General features: G+C 33.7%; 1 protein-coding gene across 3 annotated transcripts; it reads left to right on the top strand.

Moving 5' to 3' along the window:
• The first annotated feature begins 8,717 nt into the window (after positions 1–8,717).
• On the top strand, positions 8,718–20,550 carry LOC109505279 (exosome complex exonuclease RRP46 homolog). 3 transcript variants are annotated; one of them, XM_073255075.1, is made up of 8 exons: positions 8,718–8,855; positions 12,430–12,543; positions 15,894–15,914; positions 16,517–16,589; positions 16,665–16,732; positions 17,435–17,558; positions 20,105–20,215; positions 20,296–20,550. In XM_073255075.1, the coding sequence occupies exons 1-8, from the start codon at positions 8,832–8,834 to the stop codon at positions 20,355–20,357; spliced, it is 597 nt and encodes a 198-aa protein (XP_073111176.1). In that variant the 5' UTR covers positions 8,718–8,831; the 3' UTR covers positions 20,358–20,550. The 3 variants fall into 3 exon arrangements, with proteins under 3 accessions (XP_073111176.1, XP_073111175.1, XP_073111174.1); XM_073255074.1 differs by having other exon boundaries at positions 16,710–16,732; positions 20,105–20,550; XM_073255073.1 differs by having other exon boundaries at positions 20,105–20,550.

The raw sequence follows: 20,550 nt of genomic DNA, 5'->3' as shown, positions 1-20,550 counted from the left end.
AACTTTAAACTAATTAAAATATAACTAAAAATAAATTCTATTTGAAATAAACACACATGAAATAATTAAGTAGAGTCATAAAATTATTAATACTAATGATTCATATAAAAATAGAACTCTAATTGAAATATAACTTGGCAATGATCCACATCATTTTTCATGGTGCTAACTTAGTAAAACCCAAATAACACATAAAGATCTGTAAACCCTCCTTTTGTGCATTATCAATTAATTTGCATGACTATAGTAAGAACTTTGTATATACAAGATTCAAGGTACATAAATATAAAATTAACAAAATATTAGGTTTGCTCCTTCTGATGGTATCTGCAGCAGATTCCCACAAGTCCTGTTAACCGCGTGAAACCATACACCGAGTGCTCCCTAAAGTATCTTCCAGCAATGAATGTCACCAATAAACCCTATCGTAATTGTTTGGTGGCTGAACTTGTCTAAACTTAGTGAGAATTGTTCCATGGACTTTCTCTTCCCGCTATTTTTGTTATCATCCTTGACATGCCGATCATAATAAATTATTAGATAACTTGCCTTCCATGTATAGCCAATCTTCGGATATGTATGGACCCATCGGTTCTATTAGTTGCGCAATCAACCTAGAAGAAAGTCGTTGCACGCTTTATCATGATGTCCAAATATTTATGGCTCTGGTCCTTTTCCAATAATATGGAGTCATACTCACCGAAGTTTAGTCACACCAAACAACCCAGAGATCGTAGTAGTGGACCTGGAACAAGGATTCAGAAGCATGATCAAAATTAACAGCAATAAATTTGGTTAATAGTCATTTTGGAAGAATAAATTATGTTATTGTTAAATATTACCTTAATAAATGTTTTTAGCTAATGTAAAATGATTTTTTTTTATTTTTATTTTCAAGCATTACAGAGAAATAGCGTTATCAAACATTAAATCTGCAACAATATACATGCCAACTGGTACATGGACTGTATCGTTATAATGGGGCTAAGAATTTACCTTCTCACTCATGCTAATGTATACAATAACCCAAACATAATCCTTCATACTACGTGTTAAATTGAGGTCAAATTTATAAAGTTCGACGAACAAAAAGTTTTGGTGAATATCTCTGTTGAATAATCATCGTATCGGAAAGTTGAGGCTAGTGTTTGTAGTTTGATGTTGACTGTTCACAACTGTGTACGTGTCATCATTCCTGATTAAGTGATAATGAACGAAGCTATCATACGAGACAACTTTCTTTTTATTTTACAGTAGATGCCAGGTTTGCATGACATTTCTATCATATGGTCCCTCATTTAAAACAATTATATATCGTTGCATCAAAAAATATATATATATATCATTATAATGGGAAAAAAAAGCATGGTGTCTGCCTAGAACCATACTTTAGGAATTTTCAAAATGGAAATAATAATTATTAGCTTCTATAAAAGAAATACTGGATAGAAAGGAGAAGATCATCAAATAAGATACTGTGCTTTAAATTACTACGGAGATTTTAATAAAATGATGAAAGTTGGTAGGTAAATGAATGGTGCAACGAATATCTTAATTTTTTTAAAGACCATGTGATATGCGTAGTACACGCAGCGCATGTGAAGTTAAGGGTTCTCATCCTCCACTTAACCCGTGCTTGTTTATTTAATTAAGCCCGACTGGCAGCTTGTCAGCACGGGAAACACGCCTTTCTCCATGCGCACACCTCGCGTAACATAAATTAATCCAACCAAAATTATTGTTTAATGCATCCCACTTGCGTTACGGATGCATATTAAAAGAGTGCACCAATCCGACACAAGGAGTGAATTTATCAATTCCCACGGTCTTTTATTACTACTGTTATATTATATTATTATTTATCAAGTTATATATATATATATATATATATATATATATATATATATATTTATATATATAATGTATTGACCACGGGATGAGAGAGAACAAAACGTGATGGGTGGGCTCGCATTTCGTGGAAAGCTGGTGAGCTGCATGTGAACCATGACTTCTTTCTCAGCCTAGCAAGAATGTAAGACGCCCACAAGCTACAAAAGCAATTCTTAGGCCACGTGGCACTGTGCAAATGGAAATAATCCTGCGGACATGGTTGGTTAAATTATTAATTATGTCTGTGGGCGCTAGCTCCATGTGGACCTGAGAACCTGCTTTGGGAGTCGAACTGGTGCCACTTAACACTGACAAGTTTTCCTTGCTCTCACTTTCGCCACGCGGGACTGATGCGTGCAGCTTTCGGCAGTATCTCCGTGATGCGCTTGCACAGCGACGCGGCACCGTCCACGTGGCGATCGATACTTGGCTTTTTATGGACCGTCCTGTTGGATCTCGGGTGCCGCGGGCAGGACGAGGCGTCCCCACGATCACCGCCCGGAGCACGTGGTGAGATTGAGACTTTTGTCCTCCTTGTTGGGTTGTTCCGCCGGCGTGAATTGGTTAATGATTGGTTAAACATTAAAACAGTGACTCTTAGAATGAGCCTTGACAATCACGATTTTTAAAGAAATGGTTATATATTTTAATAAAAATATTTTTACATCAAATACTCAGTAAAAAATAGCTTTAAAAATAGTATCAATATTTATTTTCATAGCGATAAGGATAAGTCGTTATTTTCATTATAATCATAAAATAATTGTTACAACAAATCTTTTAATTTATTTTTTTCATTTTATTTTAAGAATTAGAATAGCAAGGAGAGTCAAGATTGAAATAAGGTGGATTGAACTCATACTATCGGTATCCCGAATTCATATGTTACTCACTTGATAAGGTGGCACTCAATCTAATAACATTAACAACTAAGTTAAATAACAATTTTTATTTTAGGATAATGACAAATGATATGACTCAAACGTTGAAAAAAATTAGGTAGGAGCAACGAGCCTCACATACAGGCAACTAATTTAAGACAAGTTCCAGTAATCATCCAAACTAGGCCTGACACTGCTCAGTCATCATGATTGGATGGTTAGCAAGGTTGGCACGTCGGTCACCAGGGTTGATTTGAAAGCCTCAGGATAGTGGATGGAATAGGAAAGAGATAATGGGAAGGCATGGTGGGACCTAGAAATACCTTTGGGTCACCAACAACCACGGCCATGGACCGCAACTGCTCCGGGGGGGTGTGGCGCGCTGGGGCCAAGCTTCATGGGTCGGGTGCTTGGGAAATGTGGAAGCCAGCCATGTTTTGGTTATCAACTCAGACACATGTTTTACTTTATGTGGTCCTCCTACGAACACTACAGTGAAAATGAAAAGATCGGGACATGTACGATTATTTCTGGATGGTTGGCATACACGAGGTGCGATGCATCTGACGGGCATGGATAGAGGGAATGTCTCATAAGTGGTTATAATTGAAAAGAAAGAGATAATTAACAGAAATTCAAGAAAAAAAAATGTGTATTTATGTATCAGAAAAAAAATTGTATTTAATGTGTGTCTATGATACCACTGGCACCAGCAAATTACGACATGTTGATAAAGTATTGTTGAATATTTGAGAACGATTGACAATGCAATAAGTGGAAAAGTTTGATAGGTTGAGAGAAAATAGTCATCGATGGTTGTGATCTCATCAAGGTTTAACCAATCATGTTCACAGATGATACATCAAGTCATCTGTATTGCAAGTGGTTATATGGATGGCTATAATTTTACCGTAATTGCAAGTGGCGCAATCTTCAAAAAAAATAAAGGATTAGATTACATATATATATATACCACGAGTTATAATGTTATAGGCATCTTGTACTTTACACAATGTACTATCCAAATTGGATGGTCATTGATAGATGATGATGATTTGGACAGCTTTGGATGGAAAATATTCAACCTACTCTTGGTTATTTAAGAAATCAAATGTTTTTTTTTTTTTAAATGCAAAATCAAGATGTTTCATGCTTACATAGAACAATGTCAAGCAGCATCTTAATTTTGTTGTAATAGCAATACTAGGCATATGAGATGATAGATGAAGGAGATGGAAGACAGACGAAGGAAGAAAATAAAATTTTCATCAAATTACTATTTTGCCTATCTGACTGGTAATGGGGAATGTTACAATGGTATTAGAGATGCCTTGGATTTATATCTGGGATGTAGATTTCGGAGTGGTTGAACTATATATATACTGAGAAGAGGTATCCACAGCCATACACATACTGATATAAGCTATCCTGATATGAACTGAGTTATCTTAAGCTATGTATTGAGCTGAAGTATCCTTTTATGCTTAGCTATTTTCATGCCATGACAGCTACCCACAGCATGCAGAAAAGATCAAAAACAATAAATACCCCAACATAGAAAGTGTATGAAGGCTAAGATTTCCCATACTCTCAGCTCCTGATTGACAGCCATGCAATTAACAGGTGGGACTTTATGTATCATGAGGTGAACCACTCATCCAATTTTATAAGGCTAACAGATCAAGCGCGATCTTCGAGAATATTCAAATTTTCAATCAATATATTGTCAGTAACGACCTTCTTATCCATCGGAGTGATTAAGGGGTTGGATTATCTCGTTCACAATAGCATATGCAACGGCTTTGTAATCTCAAATTTCACAATCTTAATACAACTGTGTGACCAGCTGTTCGACAGTCTTTTACATAAGCAACTAAAATTCTGAGACCCAAGGTAAGCCAATCAATCCTCTCAGGGAACTCGTTACTATTTTTTTTGTTTCTGAATCTGACTTGAGCGTCGAAGGATCTTCATCGAAGTGAAAACCTCCGGTTTGGATTTATTTTACAGGTTACTCTGATGCCAGCATCTCTACACGAGACTCAACTACCTTCTCTCCAATCTTGATCGAATCAAACAGCAATAGGGAATATGGCCTAATAGTGCTTGCAGTTGATAGAGAGAGCTGCGTGTGCGTGCAGGTCTAGTATTTGTCTTCACAACATCCATATACCAATTTTACCTCTCCAGCCTGGCAAAAGCTCGATCAGGAAAGTACAGGTGTGTGCATGAAGGCATAGAAACATTTTACTGCCGATTTTTTAATATAAACTTGGAAGTTGTGAATGCACATTCCCGTCAAACTGTCATGCGGAAGTTCCAAGGTGGCCTCATGGATAAATCAGATTCATCCATAGTCCTCCAACATTAATCTCTCATCTATTAAGCATGGGTTTTAAATAATTTTTTTTTTAACTAATATCTACACTTCATGTGGCGACAATTGTTAAAATGATTTTCCATACTTATAAATAGTAAATCCCAATAATAGCATTCCATGATCCAAATAGGAACACCAAGATAGTCTTCTTATTGGGTGATTGGATAAAGTTTGGAAAGGAAGAAGCCATACCTAAGTTGCACTCTGACTCAGCAACCCAACTGGTATATGCTCCGAATGAAATATAGTAGGATCCTGTAGCTTAAACATCCCATGATGAAGGGGTGGAAAAGAGTGCTCGCAGTCACATCTATTTACATTGCTAATTCAAAGCTTAGCCACGTGGAGATATAAAAACTGTAGTAATCCCCCTTTAAGGTGATGCCTTACCCATTTACCTTTCGTTTTGTCAGCACATTATATAATATATAATCTATAAGATGGGAGAAATGTCTCTCTAACCCCACTTCACTATCAAAAAAAAAAAAAACACCAAGATAATCTTAGATTGTTGGTGATTCTTATTTCTAAATATATGATCTTCGATGATCTAAGATCATTGACTATATGATATCAAAACCATCCTTGATATTTTATAAAAATATATTTATTAATTTTATAAAAATATATTATTTATTATTATAGAATTGGTATTCAATTTATAATTATAATATATTATTTTTAATAATAATATTTATTTTGATTAAAAAATATGACAAATAAAGTATAATAGCATATTTCTATTATAACTAAAATTATTAGTGAATGATAACATGATAATAATATGATTAATAACATATTATAATAAATTTATATAGCATAAATATCATACACACACACATATATATACATATATATATATATATATATGCACATATATATACATACATATATATATATATATACACACATATATATACATACATACATATATATATATACACACATATATGTATACATACATATATGTGCACACACATATATGTACACATATATATATACACACACAGATATATGTATACATATATATATATATATGCATACATATGTATGTATGTGTGTGTTGTGTGTGTGTGTGTATATATATATATATATATATATAATGTATATATATATTAATATTTTTTAATTGAAAGATGTTTTTGTCCCCAAATTGTAGTCTAATAATAATGATCATAGACTATTTGGTGGTGATTTAAGAAGCAAAGATAATTCACTCCATGTCAGATCAATGATATAATCAAATACGATGATTTTTGATGTTGGAAAGATCACCCTACACCAAACACTAGCTAAAGAAAATGCAAATATCAGTTGATTTTGGCACGTGTGGCACACGTGATTATTCTGCGATGGCATGCTCAAGGATCAAGAACCTATTATCTCGTTCTCTCTCTCTGGCATCTCCCCTCTCGTCGGCAACCCTTTCATTCTTTCCTCCGACCGGACGCAATCGCCAAGCTCCGTACAACTGAAAGCAGGTGGAAGCCGTTGCACCACACTTTATGGGTTCGATCGGTGGATGGTGGTGGGAGAGAGCACGATCGCCATCGATCGGTGGAATCTTCTCTCTCGTTCGCTCACTCCCCCACCCTATCCATGTGCGACTCGACCTTGCCCATTCCATTGGCGTCAATCCAATCTTTTTCTCTGTCTGCAGTTACAATTTAGGGTTTTAAAGCTCCTCAGTCTCTGTCTCAAATGTCTCGAACTTTCGATTTTGATTCTGTTCTGCTAAAACAGATGGATGAAAAATTCTTGATTCACCAGGGATATTTTTTTTCCTCCTTTTTTTTCTATTCTATTCTAATAAGATGTGTTGGAAGATAAACATGAATTTATTGTTATCATAAATTACATTGAACTATACGAGTGAGATTATTCATGCATGTCTAGGTACAAGAGATATATTAAATATGGGTACATGAACTTATGTCTAGGAATGTGTTTGTGGCTTTTAGAAATATGTGTGAAAAGTTTAGGAATATGTGTGTGCCTCTTAGAGAAGTGTGTGGGATATTAATTAATATATTGTGAAGATCAAAGACTCATATAACTAGTAATTAATGCGTTTGTGAGTAGTATAAATAGAAGTGGTTTCCTTAGTGTATAGGAGTTGGATATAAAATGAATAGAAATTGTGATATTGTTCCTCTCCTCTCTCAAGCATTTCTTATCATATGAAATTGAGTACTCCTTCCTTTTCATCCACCTTAACAAAATGGTATTAGAGCATATGCATAAAAGTACCTATTATCAAATTCCAACAAAGCGGTATCAGAGCCAAGTTCGATCCTATGGCAATAATCAGAGCTAATTCGGTTCTAAGGCAACGGCCAAAGCAAGGTATAATCCGAAGAGGTGTGAAAGGTGAAAAAATATTTCTCTATAGTTGAAGCAGGAAACTCCAGGCTAGAAAACCTATTGAGTGTGTAGTTTGCAACTTGTGTGATACTCTGGGTTCAAGATAAGAAATAAATACCATTGAGACAGTGCGAGTCGAAAAAAGTGATTCTGTAAGAAAAGAAGACAAGAAATCTTTCATAGAAGAGATGAAAAAAGTCTCTGAAGAAGTGCAATTGCCAAGAGAATTGTGAGTTTTGGTAAAGTACAATGGAGAACTATGTATCCGATGAGGTAATATCAATTATTGTAACAATCTCATTTAAAACAGTACTTAAAGATTTGCTTGAGAAATTAAATTTTCCGTCAGTCTTATTTTTATGTGAAAAGTATGGATTAGACCATGATCCTACTTTTATGGTTTATACTAATCTTGATGATGGATACGGGAGACATGTGATTTATGAAAATAAAGCTAGTACAAAAAAAGAAGCGAAGCAAGAAGCAGCATTAAAAGCAATCAGGCATCTTAGAATTATGTATGACTTTGTAATTAGAGACGTGAACTACAAGAACTATGAGATCTGAAATATAACCATCAAAAATTGACTGAGATGTACAAAAAAGTAGTAGAGGAATTCAACAACAATTATGAGAAAAAGAAAGAATATTTATCTTGAAGACATGTTTCAGCTGTCAGAGATTTTCCTTCAGGATATGGACTAGTTGTGAGAAGTTGAAAAAGAAGAGTTAAACAAAAATTCATGTTCAAGAGGGAGTGTTGGAAGATAAACATGAATTTATTGTTATCATAAATTACATTGAACTATGTGAGTGAGATTATTAATGCATGTCTAGGTACAAGAGATGTATTAAATATCGATACATAAACTTATGTCTAGGAATGTGTTTGTGGTTTTTAGAAATATGTGTGAGAAGTTTAGAAATATGTGTGTACCTCTTAGAGAAGTGTGTGGGATAATAATTAATGTATTATGAAGATCAAAGAGTTATATAACTCTAGTAATTAATGTGTTTGTGAGTAGTATAAATAGAAGTGATTTCTTTAATGTATAGTAAGAGTTGAATATAAAATAAATAAAAATTGTGATATTGTTCTTCTTCTCTCTCAAGCATTTCTTATCATATGAGATTGAGTACTCTCTTTTTTTCCATCCACCTTAATAAAGTGGTATCCGAGCACATGCATAAGAAGTACCCATCATCAAATTCCAACAAGATGGTCACGGGAGCGATGGAGGTGGTTAGGGCAGACTGGCGTATCCCAATTCAACTGAGACTGCTCACTTGTTCTCACAATCTGCTCCACCGAGCTTATGGATCGGCTCGTTGGTCCCAAGGTAAAAAACAATGCGGACATAGTAATGTTTACATCTTTCTCTTCCTGTGGTTTGAAAATTATTCTATGTTTTGTTGCTTTTTCTTTTTTCTGCTTGCCCTCTATTGTCAATAGCCGCCCATGTTCTTTTGGTGTATGATGTCATGTATCTTGTTGCTTGGCTTTTATTCTTTGCTTATTTGAATTGCTGTCACCATTTTCTGATTTGGTTAGTCCTCGAAGGTGGTTTTTTTTAGTTTCTCCTGGACTTGACTGATTTATTGTATTCTATTTTATTCTATCTTGATTGCTTATTTCATGAGTCTAATGGGATGTCATATATGTCAATCTGTCACTTGTCTCTGGTTTGTATCATGCTCCTAGAAATAGTCATGCAACGAAGTATCTACTATCTTGGTTTTGTATCTACCTTTCCTTCTTAGACTTTTTTCAAGCTCAAACTTACATCATTTGTTTTGTTTCATATATTATGTATGGGTAATTGGATCTGAATCCATGACATCAAAATTGCAACTATACTTCTAAACCATCAGAGTGTAAACTCAAAATTATTACCAGGGATAAACTGGGCATGAAAGTTATATCACGCCAATGATCACTCAGAATCAAAAGCAAGCATGAAAATCAAATGTTATTAAGATCGGTATGAAGTTATAAATCATAAAGGGGGTTGGATCAAATTGAATTATGGAACTGATCATAGATTGCTAGCGTTTCTTTGACTTCGTAAATTTGGAAAATGCTATACATATAAGCATCTACTTTCCGTCATCATAAATCCCTATGGAGCATGTCTAATGGGACATGTATCATGTCTGATTATTTAAAATCTGTATATGTAACCTTTCAATTCAATATCCTTTTAGATATAATAAATTTTTAGGAATAAATAATTAGATTTCAACAAATGGTTGCAAAATACTAGACTACCTCTTGATCTTTAATTCCATGATTTAATGTTGGACCGTATGATGCTTAATATAGATCTAAATCTTATAATACTAACCAATCCCAATCCATTGATGAGACTGGATCATTTAGGGTGATTTTGATCTGGATCATATGATCCATATCATATATCATAAGATTTTGATAATATTGCTTCATTCTAATTCCAAATCTAATTTGTTCGAGCAAGGTTTCAAGAATCGGTATCGAGATCTGTATCGATTTCTGCTCGATACAGTATCATACCATATCGATCCATACCGGCATTAAAAAAATCAAAAAAATTTCCATCCACTACCACTTAAAAAGAAAACCGCGCTAAACCATACTGAACTGGACCCGTACCACGCCGAACCGTCTGATTTCATGCGGTTCGAGCCCATACCATATCGACCCGATCAATATGGTACGGTTCGATACGGTACGGTTAGGGTCATGTATCGAAAAATCGGTCTGAACCGTATTAGTTCCCCATCGGCACGGTACCGTATGGAGTGTACCGGCCGGTTTGAGCCAGTATGGAATACCATGCATTCAAGTATCACAATGATATGGTGGCATGCCATCACAAACACTCTGTCTCTATTTAAGACACCAATGACCTGAATGTGTTACTTGGTTCAGTTGACTGGCTGTATGGAGTAGATGTATTATCATCTTTATAAAATGCATTGTGCAGGTGGAAAATTCTCTAAGCTATGCAATTTAAGCTATAAAGAATTGAATGTTTAACCCAATAGCATGCCATTTGAGCTATGATAAGACTTAGCAACATATCCTATACTGCAAAGGAATAAGAGATTGTGTTCAACAATTTGTAGCTGATGTGTTTTTCAAGACTGCAATGTTTTTTTTCTATAGTCAAATCATATGCATCAAAACTGGAAAAATGGATCTGTAAATAGGAACTGTATGCTGGGGTGCCATTCATTCTTAAGGGATTGCTAAAACTGGTTGAATGAGAGAGCTTTGGAACAAAATCGTAATGCTTTTTCCAATATGGATGGGTGGGTCTCGAATAATGCTTCTAATTGTCTTTCTTAAACAAGATCATTGAATGGTTAAAATTATATATTTTATTTATAATTAATAGCTAACTATTTGTTTTCTTTGTAATTTTGTTTAGTATGATGACAACATTTCTCTTGCATCATGTGCATATCTTGCGATATTGCTTTAATTAATAGATGATATGCTTTCATTCTTCATCTCAACTTCTGTCATCCAATTAACACCGTGTCAATTATATTTCCTCAAATAAGAGTCGACTCTAAGTGTTAGAATCCAGGAGAGAAAATATGAACGAGGGCAGGAAATTGATTTGATGGATGGAACAATAAAATCATTTTCATTATAGTTTGTAATTGGTGCATGGATCAAGATTGCTATTAAGAGTGGGAGCGTCATTATACGTGATCTTGCTTTGAAGCTTTGGCAATCTTTGGCCATTGGAACCTAATACGGTGAAGCATGGCATTTACGCATCATAAATATCTATCAGAGGACAAGTTTGATCACAGACCATTTCGGTCAATACACTCCTATTAGTTGATTTGCAACAGTCATATTAGCTGATTTGCCTTAAAGCTTATATGATGTATACCATTTTCATTACTCTTGGAAATTGTACAATGGAACTACCTTGTGGTTAAGCACTGTATTTAAGTATCTTTTATCTACAACATTTTACTTGCCAAGAAGTAGATAGAGGATGCAATTCGAGAATTTTCTTAGGTTAATTGAAAAGCTAGGATGCTTTGAAGGATTAGAACATTAGGCATGTTCAGTTGCATTTGCTTCTTTCATTTGGAGGAAGATTTTATAAATAGTCATTACTCTTAGATGGTAAGGGTTAGTACTTTGGTTGGTTGGTTATGGAGATAAGCAAATGGTCATTTGGCAGCACATGTTGATTTGTCAGGGAGAATAGAAAACTTTATATTTCTTGGACACCTCTCTACAAGGGCACCTGAGAAGCTACAAGTGGAATAGGGAGTGGAATCTTATTCTAATAAATTTTATTCATTGTGGCATAGGGAATGCGGTCAAGAGATGGAACAAAAACATGGTCCTACAATGGGTTTGTCACCATATTTTAGTATCCCTTATTTCTAAGCAATGGAGGAAGAAAATAAAAATCTTCTCAATCCTTTCTAATCATGTAATTACTTTCTTCTCAACCCTTTCAAATCATGTAATTACTTTTTTCTCAACCCTTCCAAATTATGTAATGACCTTTTTCTGACCTTTACATTATTGGTCTCCTTTTGTGTTATCATATTCTATATAAATGGGGGCAAGAGATGGAAGCAGAACATGGCCCTTCAATAGGTTTGTCACCAGTTTAGAATCCCTTACTTTTAACCAATGGAGTAAGAAAATAAAATCCTCTCAAGTCTCAACCCTTTCGAATCATGTAATTTGCCTTTTGCTGAACTTTACATTTTTGCCTTTCTTTTCTATTATAATATTTGTATGGACTCATTATAGTTGGTAACTTCTTACTTGACCTCTTGAGTTATAGGCTTCTACTCCTTTCAAAGAGCTGTGACCAGTTTAAGTTGTTTGTAACTACCATTTACTTTCAAAGTACTTCAATATTGTTATTATTATTTTAATATACGTAGGTGACACAATTGTGTTGGCTGCTGTTTATGGACCAAAGGCTGGAACCAGAAAGGGTGAGAACCCTGAGAAAGCATCTATTGAAGTCATTTGGAAGCCCAAAACTGGGCAGATTGGTATTTACCTCTCTTATTCTTCTCTCTTAGCAGTTCGGCATATTACACATGCATGTACATTCTTTCTGAAGTTTTTTAGATTATTTTTCTGTTTTAATTATTTACGTTACTTATCATGCAATAGTGAATGCATTATGTGGAGCTATTTTAAAGATGTGGGAGTGACCTACTTATAGTATTCCGTACCGGCCGAATCAGCCGGTACACCCCATATTGTACCATACCGGCGGGAAACCGGTTCGGTTCAGACTAATTTTTTGGAAAATAGTCTGAACTGAACCGATCGGTTCAGTATGGTATCAGCCTGGACCATCTGATACCGGATGGTTTGGTCCGATATGGTATCGGTTCGATCCGATTCGACTTGATTTTTTTTTTTTTACCGTTGAATGAGATTTTTTTTTGAATTTTTTATTGTCAGTACGGGCCTCGGTACCGATTCTTGAAACCTTGGGCCTACTGGAGGACTAGCTTATGAAAGATGGAAATTCTATTCAGAATATCTCTTACATCCATTCATACAGTAAAAACTATGTTTTGGCATTTTCCAAAACTAGATGCATCTTTCAAAAAAAAAAAAAAAATTTAAATTAATTTGAAGCTGTCATTTTAATTCTTTAATTTTTCTTTCTTTCTTGGCACATCACTAATCTTGGAAAAAGATGACCCATTTATGTCAGTGTAAAACAAGTTAAACTGATGATAATTTTCCTTTTTCTTTTGCTGTGTTGTTTTAGCATGTCTCCCATAGTGATGATTATGCCTTTTGTGGAATATCAGAGTAAAAAATGTAGCTTGTCCTTCAGGAGCTAACAAACTGCCCAAGACTTAAAAAAATGGGGGTTAGCAACCTGCTCAAGAAGTGGTGTTTTATTCCCATTAAGAAGTTTGTGACTCATATTTAAATTGCAATTGATCCAATAGGGTTTTGTTCTTCACAAAAAATTAGGAAAGGAAAGATGTATCAGGATATTCTAGTGGATCATGTCTTAGAACTAGTTGACTTCTCATAGGAATGTTATTGCTCAAAAGTCTATGAAAGATCATTTACTTCTTTTGAGAGTTCTTGGAGCTTAGTAGCAAGAAATCTCTAGGTTGGATGATGTCTCTGCTAAGTAATATTGCAGAAATTTAACACGAGCACCTACTTCCTGGGTGCTCTCTCACTCTCTCCCGATTCAAGTGACTCAAACTTGAACAGGTGCTGTTGAAGATCTGAAGTGATACTGCCATAACACAAGGGAGAAGACGCAGGCAACATGGTTAAAATATGAGATTATGCAGAAATTGCTATGTGCTTTACAATGTGTTCATGAGTTTATGATAAAGTGGCCCAACCTTTACATTCATGTCTAGGCTGGTGATGTACATAATAGGTCTATTGAAGGCTAAGTCATTGATACTCCGAAAAGAACATGATCTCATGTACTTCATTACCTATTAGCATGTTGCAATTGAAATGTTTAATTCAATATTAAGTTCACCATGCATAACCTTTATCCAAATTCTTCTAAACTACTAAGGGCTCGTTCTTTTATGGATAAAAGATTTACTTAAGAAACTATATTTTTCTAGAAAAGTATTTTCTAGGTAACATTTAGATGGTAAAATAATTTACTCATGTTCTTTTGTGCATTGAAAAGTTGTTCGAGAATCTGTTACCCATGTTCTTTTGTATTATTATTTTTTTGGATAAGTTGCTATGACCTATCCATATTTCTCAAAATGCCCTTTATTATATAAATATTAATATATAATATTATAATATAATATATTATATTAATATATACTATTATATATAAAATATATTATATTATTCTTATTGTAGTATTATGATATATATATCATAATATAATAATATATAATATATAATATATAATATATAATATTACTATATTATTTTTAATATATTATTATAGTATTATATTATTTTATTATTATATATTATTATAATATATTATATTATTATACATAATATATTATATATCTTATATTAACAAAATATAATATATATTTTATAACATTATTATATATAATAATATAGTATAATATATTATAAAATATTAATATATTATATTATTATATTGTTATATATTATTATATTTATTTTAATATATTATTATATTATATTATATTATATTATCGGATTTTGCTATAGTACTTCTTTATAATATTTTATTATAAAGAGCATTTTAAAAATTTTACCTCCTTCCCCCTTCCACCCGTCCTACCCTCGCATCGCATCGCACCGCACCACCTCACCCCCTCCCCGATGCTCGTGCCGGTGCCCCCCTCCTAAGAGTGTAAATGGATTGGATTGGATTGGATTATACCTAAATCCAACTCCAATCCGAAATATTTTAGACTTGAAAATTTGGCTTAAAAACCGAACTAAATACTCTACTAGTCCAATCCAATCTAGTCTGAAAAGTTTGAATTGGATTAGACTGAATTTTTGTACTTTTACATACATTAAACTGTAATTTGGATCATAATTCAAAAGCAAGTTATATGAATTTGAAACATATACTATTTATAGGTACTCTACAATATCACCATACATCTAATAACTAATATTATAATAATAATAAATAAAAAATAAAAAATATAAATTCCAATACTAAGGATCTCAACAAGTCATGCTATAATAGTATCATGTCAAAAACATAAGTTCTAGATTTTCAAGAAAAACTACATCCCTAAAATATAATAAGTTCTATAATATTTAAAAGAAACTAACTTTAAAACACATACACACACATATATATATGTATGTATGTATATGTATATATGTATGTATGTATATATGTGTGTATGTATGTATATGTATGTATGTATGTATCTATATGTATGTATGTATATATATGTATGTATATATATGTATGTATGTATATATATGTATGTATGTATGTATGTGTGTGTGTGTGTGTATATATGTATGTGTGTGTGTGTGTGTGTGTGTGTGTGTGTGTACACACACACACACACACACACACACACACACATATATACATACATACATATATACATATATATACATAAACACACTTATACACACACACACACACACACACACACACACATATACATACATACATATATACATATATATACATAAACACACACACACACACACACACACACACACACATACATACATACATATACATACATATATACATATATATACATACACACACACACACACACACACACACATAATTGTATATGTATGTATATATCTGTATGTATATATATGTATGTATGTATGTATGTATGTATAATTTCAAGCAAGTTATATTGACTTTTGTTTCTCCTTCTGCTAACTTTTATCATTTCTTGTATTACAGGTTGTTGGTGATGATGGTGCTGTATCCTTTATTTTTCCAGTACTGGGTACCTCTTTACTGCTTATTTTCAGATATTGATGATTACTGATTTTCCTAGAAAGAAAAAAAAAAAGCCTATGGTTAAGTGTCGGTGTGCAGAAAAATATGGAAATGTTGACATGATTCTAACAAATCTGTATCCATGGATCTATGTGTAAACCACACACGCCGCTTTTTCTAATATATAGCAATGTTGATAAAATATGTGGACATCAGTTGCAGAATGAGCCACTCTTTGCCCAATTTCTAGGGGCCTTTTCGATATTGTATTTAGGATTGATTATTCTGTACTCTGTTGAATGTTTGGTCTGGTAAAAGGTGTTATTCACTTAAAAATATGTGAGAAAATTGGCCATAGTAGCATACTTGACTATTCCTTCTAGACAAGCCAGGACCACTGGAAGTTGTTAATCAACCCTTAAGAAGTCCTTTTTCTCATTTGCATTGTAAGAATGCTTTCATTGAAGGGTTTTGTGGGTTTGTTCTGCATTGCCCTCTCAGTACCATAGGAAGTAGATATTCGATACTTCCTTACATCTAATTATTGTTTCCAATGATGAAAATTCCTTGATAAATGTTTCTAGCTTCTCCCATGTGTCATCAATGCATCCTGTGCTGCACTTGTAGATGCCGGTATTCCTTTAAAACATCTGTCTGGTAAGTTATGTCATGGTAATTTTGTTCTTCAGTCACCTTATGCTGCAATTTAACTTGTGATATAAATTTTTGCAGTTGCTATCTGTTGTGGTTTAACTGACAGTGGTTCTGTAATTTTAGATCCAACCAAAGCAGAAGAGGAGGTAATCATGTTACCTTAGCAAACAACCTTAGGTGCAGGAATTTTTGTTAAGCAAGCAGGTCCAAGAAGTTATAGGTGCTACACATGTGCAGGAGTCTCATTATGTCCAACTCTCAATTTTCTTATTTTGAGCCTTGCTCCCCTCATACTCATCACAACAAATTCACCATTTTCTTGATTACTTTGTTCTCGCTGTGATTTCAATCTAAATCAAGATATCTGATATTATTGATCTCCGGTAGTGATATAAACCTGTCACACAGTTTTTATATGAGAAATTTCAATCACCCTTCTGTGCTGTATTTTTCTTATGGACCATCCTGTATCTGCTAACATGTGCTTCATCCAATATGCAACTGAATTTAGTGTGTTCGATGTTGCTCCATCTAATGCATGCATTGCAAAAATGTATTATAATGCACATGTTGCAAAAATATATTAACATAAATCTTTTCTTTGAAAGTAATACTCTTTATTTTTAATGATGGGATGGATGTTTCCTTTGAAAGTAATGCTCTTATTAATGATGCGATGGATGTCGGCTGTCCATTGTTCTGTTGCATTGCATAGTACTGTTAAATGAGAATTTGACATTATATCAATTCGCTCGAGATATTTCGTTGTTTTTAAAATCTACAGATAGTTATCTACTTTCATCATACAATAACATTGACTAGGAATATTAATTTGTTGGGCAATGCAGAAAATGCAAGCCTTTGCTTATTTGGTATTTCCAAATTCCTCACTTTCCGTCTTTCCTAAAGCATCGTCACCTGTGGATGATGAACCTGGAATCATAACATCTGTTACCCATGGGCTGATGTCTGGTAATGTTCTATGCTACCACTTCTCATGTTGCATATGTATTCCTGCTGTCTGCTATTCTAACCATTTCTATAATGTGGTTAGCTAATATTAGGTTCTTAAAGTTAAGTTTCAGAAAAAACTTAGCTCTTTCTGTTTCCGATGAGAATGACACTGAACTGTGCCATTGACATACACATGCATGCGTACATGCATAAATGCACATAATGTATGCATACACATATATAAATGGCACAGTTCGCGCGCGCGCGCGCAAACACACACACACACACACATATATATATATAATGTACATACATATACATGTGCATATAAACATATATTTACATAGTCACATATATGTACTCATAGGTATATTCATATATTTATATGTACATACATATATAGTGGAAATCAATGATGGAATTTCAAAATGAAAATCGACACTGTTGAACATGATCTATGGTGCATAAAATGCCTAGAAACAAAAATTAATGCAATTTCAAGACCTTTTACGCTTGCATCCAATTGATGAAAAATGAACAATTCTTGTAGTATGGTGCCATGTCTTCATTTGATCTGTAGTCTGGAAGCATCAAAATTAGCTGAAATTTAATGTGCATAAGTTTTAAAATATTTAAATCAAGATCAATTGCTTAGATTTAGAAATTATAGCACATATAATATACTTTAGCTTACTAGTTGTATTAATCCCATTCATGTTGTTCTTATTTGATGCATGGGTAAGAGACATCTAAAATATTTGATTTTTAGTCTCCATCCATTTTTATATACCATAGATCATAATCAACAATGTCAATTTTCATTTTGAGATGTGCATCATTGATTTCTGTTAGGAAGCATTTGGGCTAAATACACTCAAGTGAATTCTTGCCTGACTCTATCTCTTCATTTATACACATGCACTTACACATTTATATGTATACATATATACATATATTAATACACACACATATATATATATATAGAGAGAGAGAGACTTAGCTATACTCGAGTGGATCTCTACTCAAACTCGATCAAGTCTATATCAGATGATAAGGGATCATATTGATAATTTGAGTTGGATGTAATCCACTACTTCTAAATTGTTTATACACCAAAAATCATGTGGTTTAGAGACTGGTAGCCTATGCATAAAATAGTTAAAAAATTGAATAGTTTGAATAACATGAAATAATACTTTTTCTTTTTGAACCCTTGATGCATAAGTTAGGAGTCGCCAAATCATATGATATTTGGTGTGTGAGCAGTTTAGAGTAGTAGATTTTATCTAATTGCTTGGATCATGGTATGTTGTATAGGGTAATACTTGTACATACCGACTGTATTGTATTAGTACTGAGTACTTACAAGAGGAGGATTGAGTATCAATATGCCGAACCGAGCCATACAGCTTGTATCGACACTGTACAAAGATGGTATCTATATGAAGCTCGATACCAAGATGGCAAACCATGGTTCGTATCATCTATGCGGGACTCAAATTGTCCGATCCAGACCTCAATGGATCGATGAGATCTACTCGAGTGTAGCAAAGTTTAAAGTCTACTTCTTTATATATATATATATATATATATATATATATATATATATATATATTTGTCTAAGTGCATTCACAATTTCATATTCTTTCTTTCTTGCAATTTAAAAAGCATTCTTGGGCACATGCACGTGTTTCTGTTTTTGATGACCATTTGATGCATTTCCTTTTTTGCTTTAATTGCAACTGGATGGGAACCGTATATCATAATTCAATATATTAATGTCCCTGCACATGTTCAATAGAACTATGTTGCCTTTTATGTGATCTGTTCAAATCGCTATGCTACCCATGACATAGTTCCATCCCAATTGTAAAATATATTATAACTACATAGCCAACAGGGTTTTGCTGACTTGGTAATGACTGAAATGGCAATTGATCTTATAATGCATTGTCGATGAGTTAGTTCATTTGTTCGTTATCAGACTTATCTACTCTTGAAAATGACAATTTTGATGATAACTGTAACTGCAAATAACCTAAAGCTAGAAGATGCATAAACCAGCATTTTTATTGGTTATTCAAATCTATTCATCAACGTATTGACAGCAAAGTCTTGATAGTTTACTTAGGCAGGTCTCCCGCTATTTCTCAGAAGAGAAAAAAAAAAAAACTGTTAGAGTAAACCTCAATCACACTTGGATTGTAGGATGTGATTTTCTTTGTTGCCTCCTATTTTGGTTGCCTTTATTGTGTAAATACTTGGTGGAAAATCAAGCAATAATTGAAGTATTATTATCTCTATTGGGGTACTTGTCTGTTTCTGTTTATTTGTTATGCTCTTTGGCTGATATCTGCACTTATTCTCACTGGAGTTGACCAGAACAATTTCATCATTATTTGTGGAATCTTCTACTGATCCTTTTATATGATCAGCGAAGTCAAAATTTTAGATGTAGATGGGTTAATGCTTCAAGACGATGTAAAACTATTAGTAAATAGAATCTTTATACTTCCACAAAATTTTTGAAATAATAATTCTGATTTTCCTTCCCGTACGTTCAGATACTCGTTATATCAACTGCCTTGAACACGGCCATGCTGCTGCATGTGCAAAGATCTCAGAATTTCTTAGAAAAAGCTTGCAGACACAGTTCCAAGGTGACCTTTCAAAAGGTACATGGACAATTCTTGCCTGGCCAAGAAAAGTGCAACATCTTGGGGCATATTTTGCTGCAACAGCTTCCAACGTGCAGGTGTGGAGCCTCATCTGGACTATTCTTGCAACAAGAAACTACGATCTTCTCATTCAAAATGATTCCTGTACCAACTGCAGGGCTTACGAGCTGCAAGGTCTGTGACTCCACTGTTCAACTAAAGGATATGAAAAATCATTGACTTGTGTGCACAATATGCCTTTTTTTTTTTTTGGAGGAGGTAGAAGTGCACAATATGCTTTTATTGGTACAAGGCAAAGTATGGTTTGCTTTGAAATAGATGGTCCACGGAAT

This window comes from Elaeis guineensis, chromosome 4, assembly GCF_000442705.2.
Source record: "Elaeis guineensis isolate ETL-2024a chromosome 4, EG11, whole genome shotgun sequence".
Classification (NCBI taxonomy): Eukaryota; Viridiplantae; Streptophyta; class Magnoliopsida; order Arecales; family Arecaceae; genus Elaeis; species Elaeis guineensis.
Note: the sequence above shows the minus strand (reverse complement) of the source record. Positions and strands in the feature narration are given on the sequence as shown.

What these genes read in the sequence shown, in the direction of transcription:
- LOC109505279 (XM_073255073.1), top strand. Translation starts at nt 8,832, where the DNA reads ATGGATCGGCTCGTTGGTCCCAAG. An exon ending in ATCGGCTCGTTGGTCCCAAG is followed by an intron (nt 8,856 to 12,429) that starts GTAAAAAACAAT and finishes TAATATACGTAG; the next exon opens with GTGACACAATTGTGTTGGCT. An exon ending in TCCTTTAAAACATCTGTCTG is followed by an intron (nt 16,590 to 16,664) that starts GTAAGTTATGTC and finishes AAATTTTTGCAG; the next exon opens with TTGCTATCTGTTGTGGTTTA.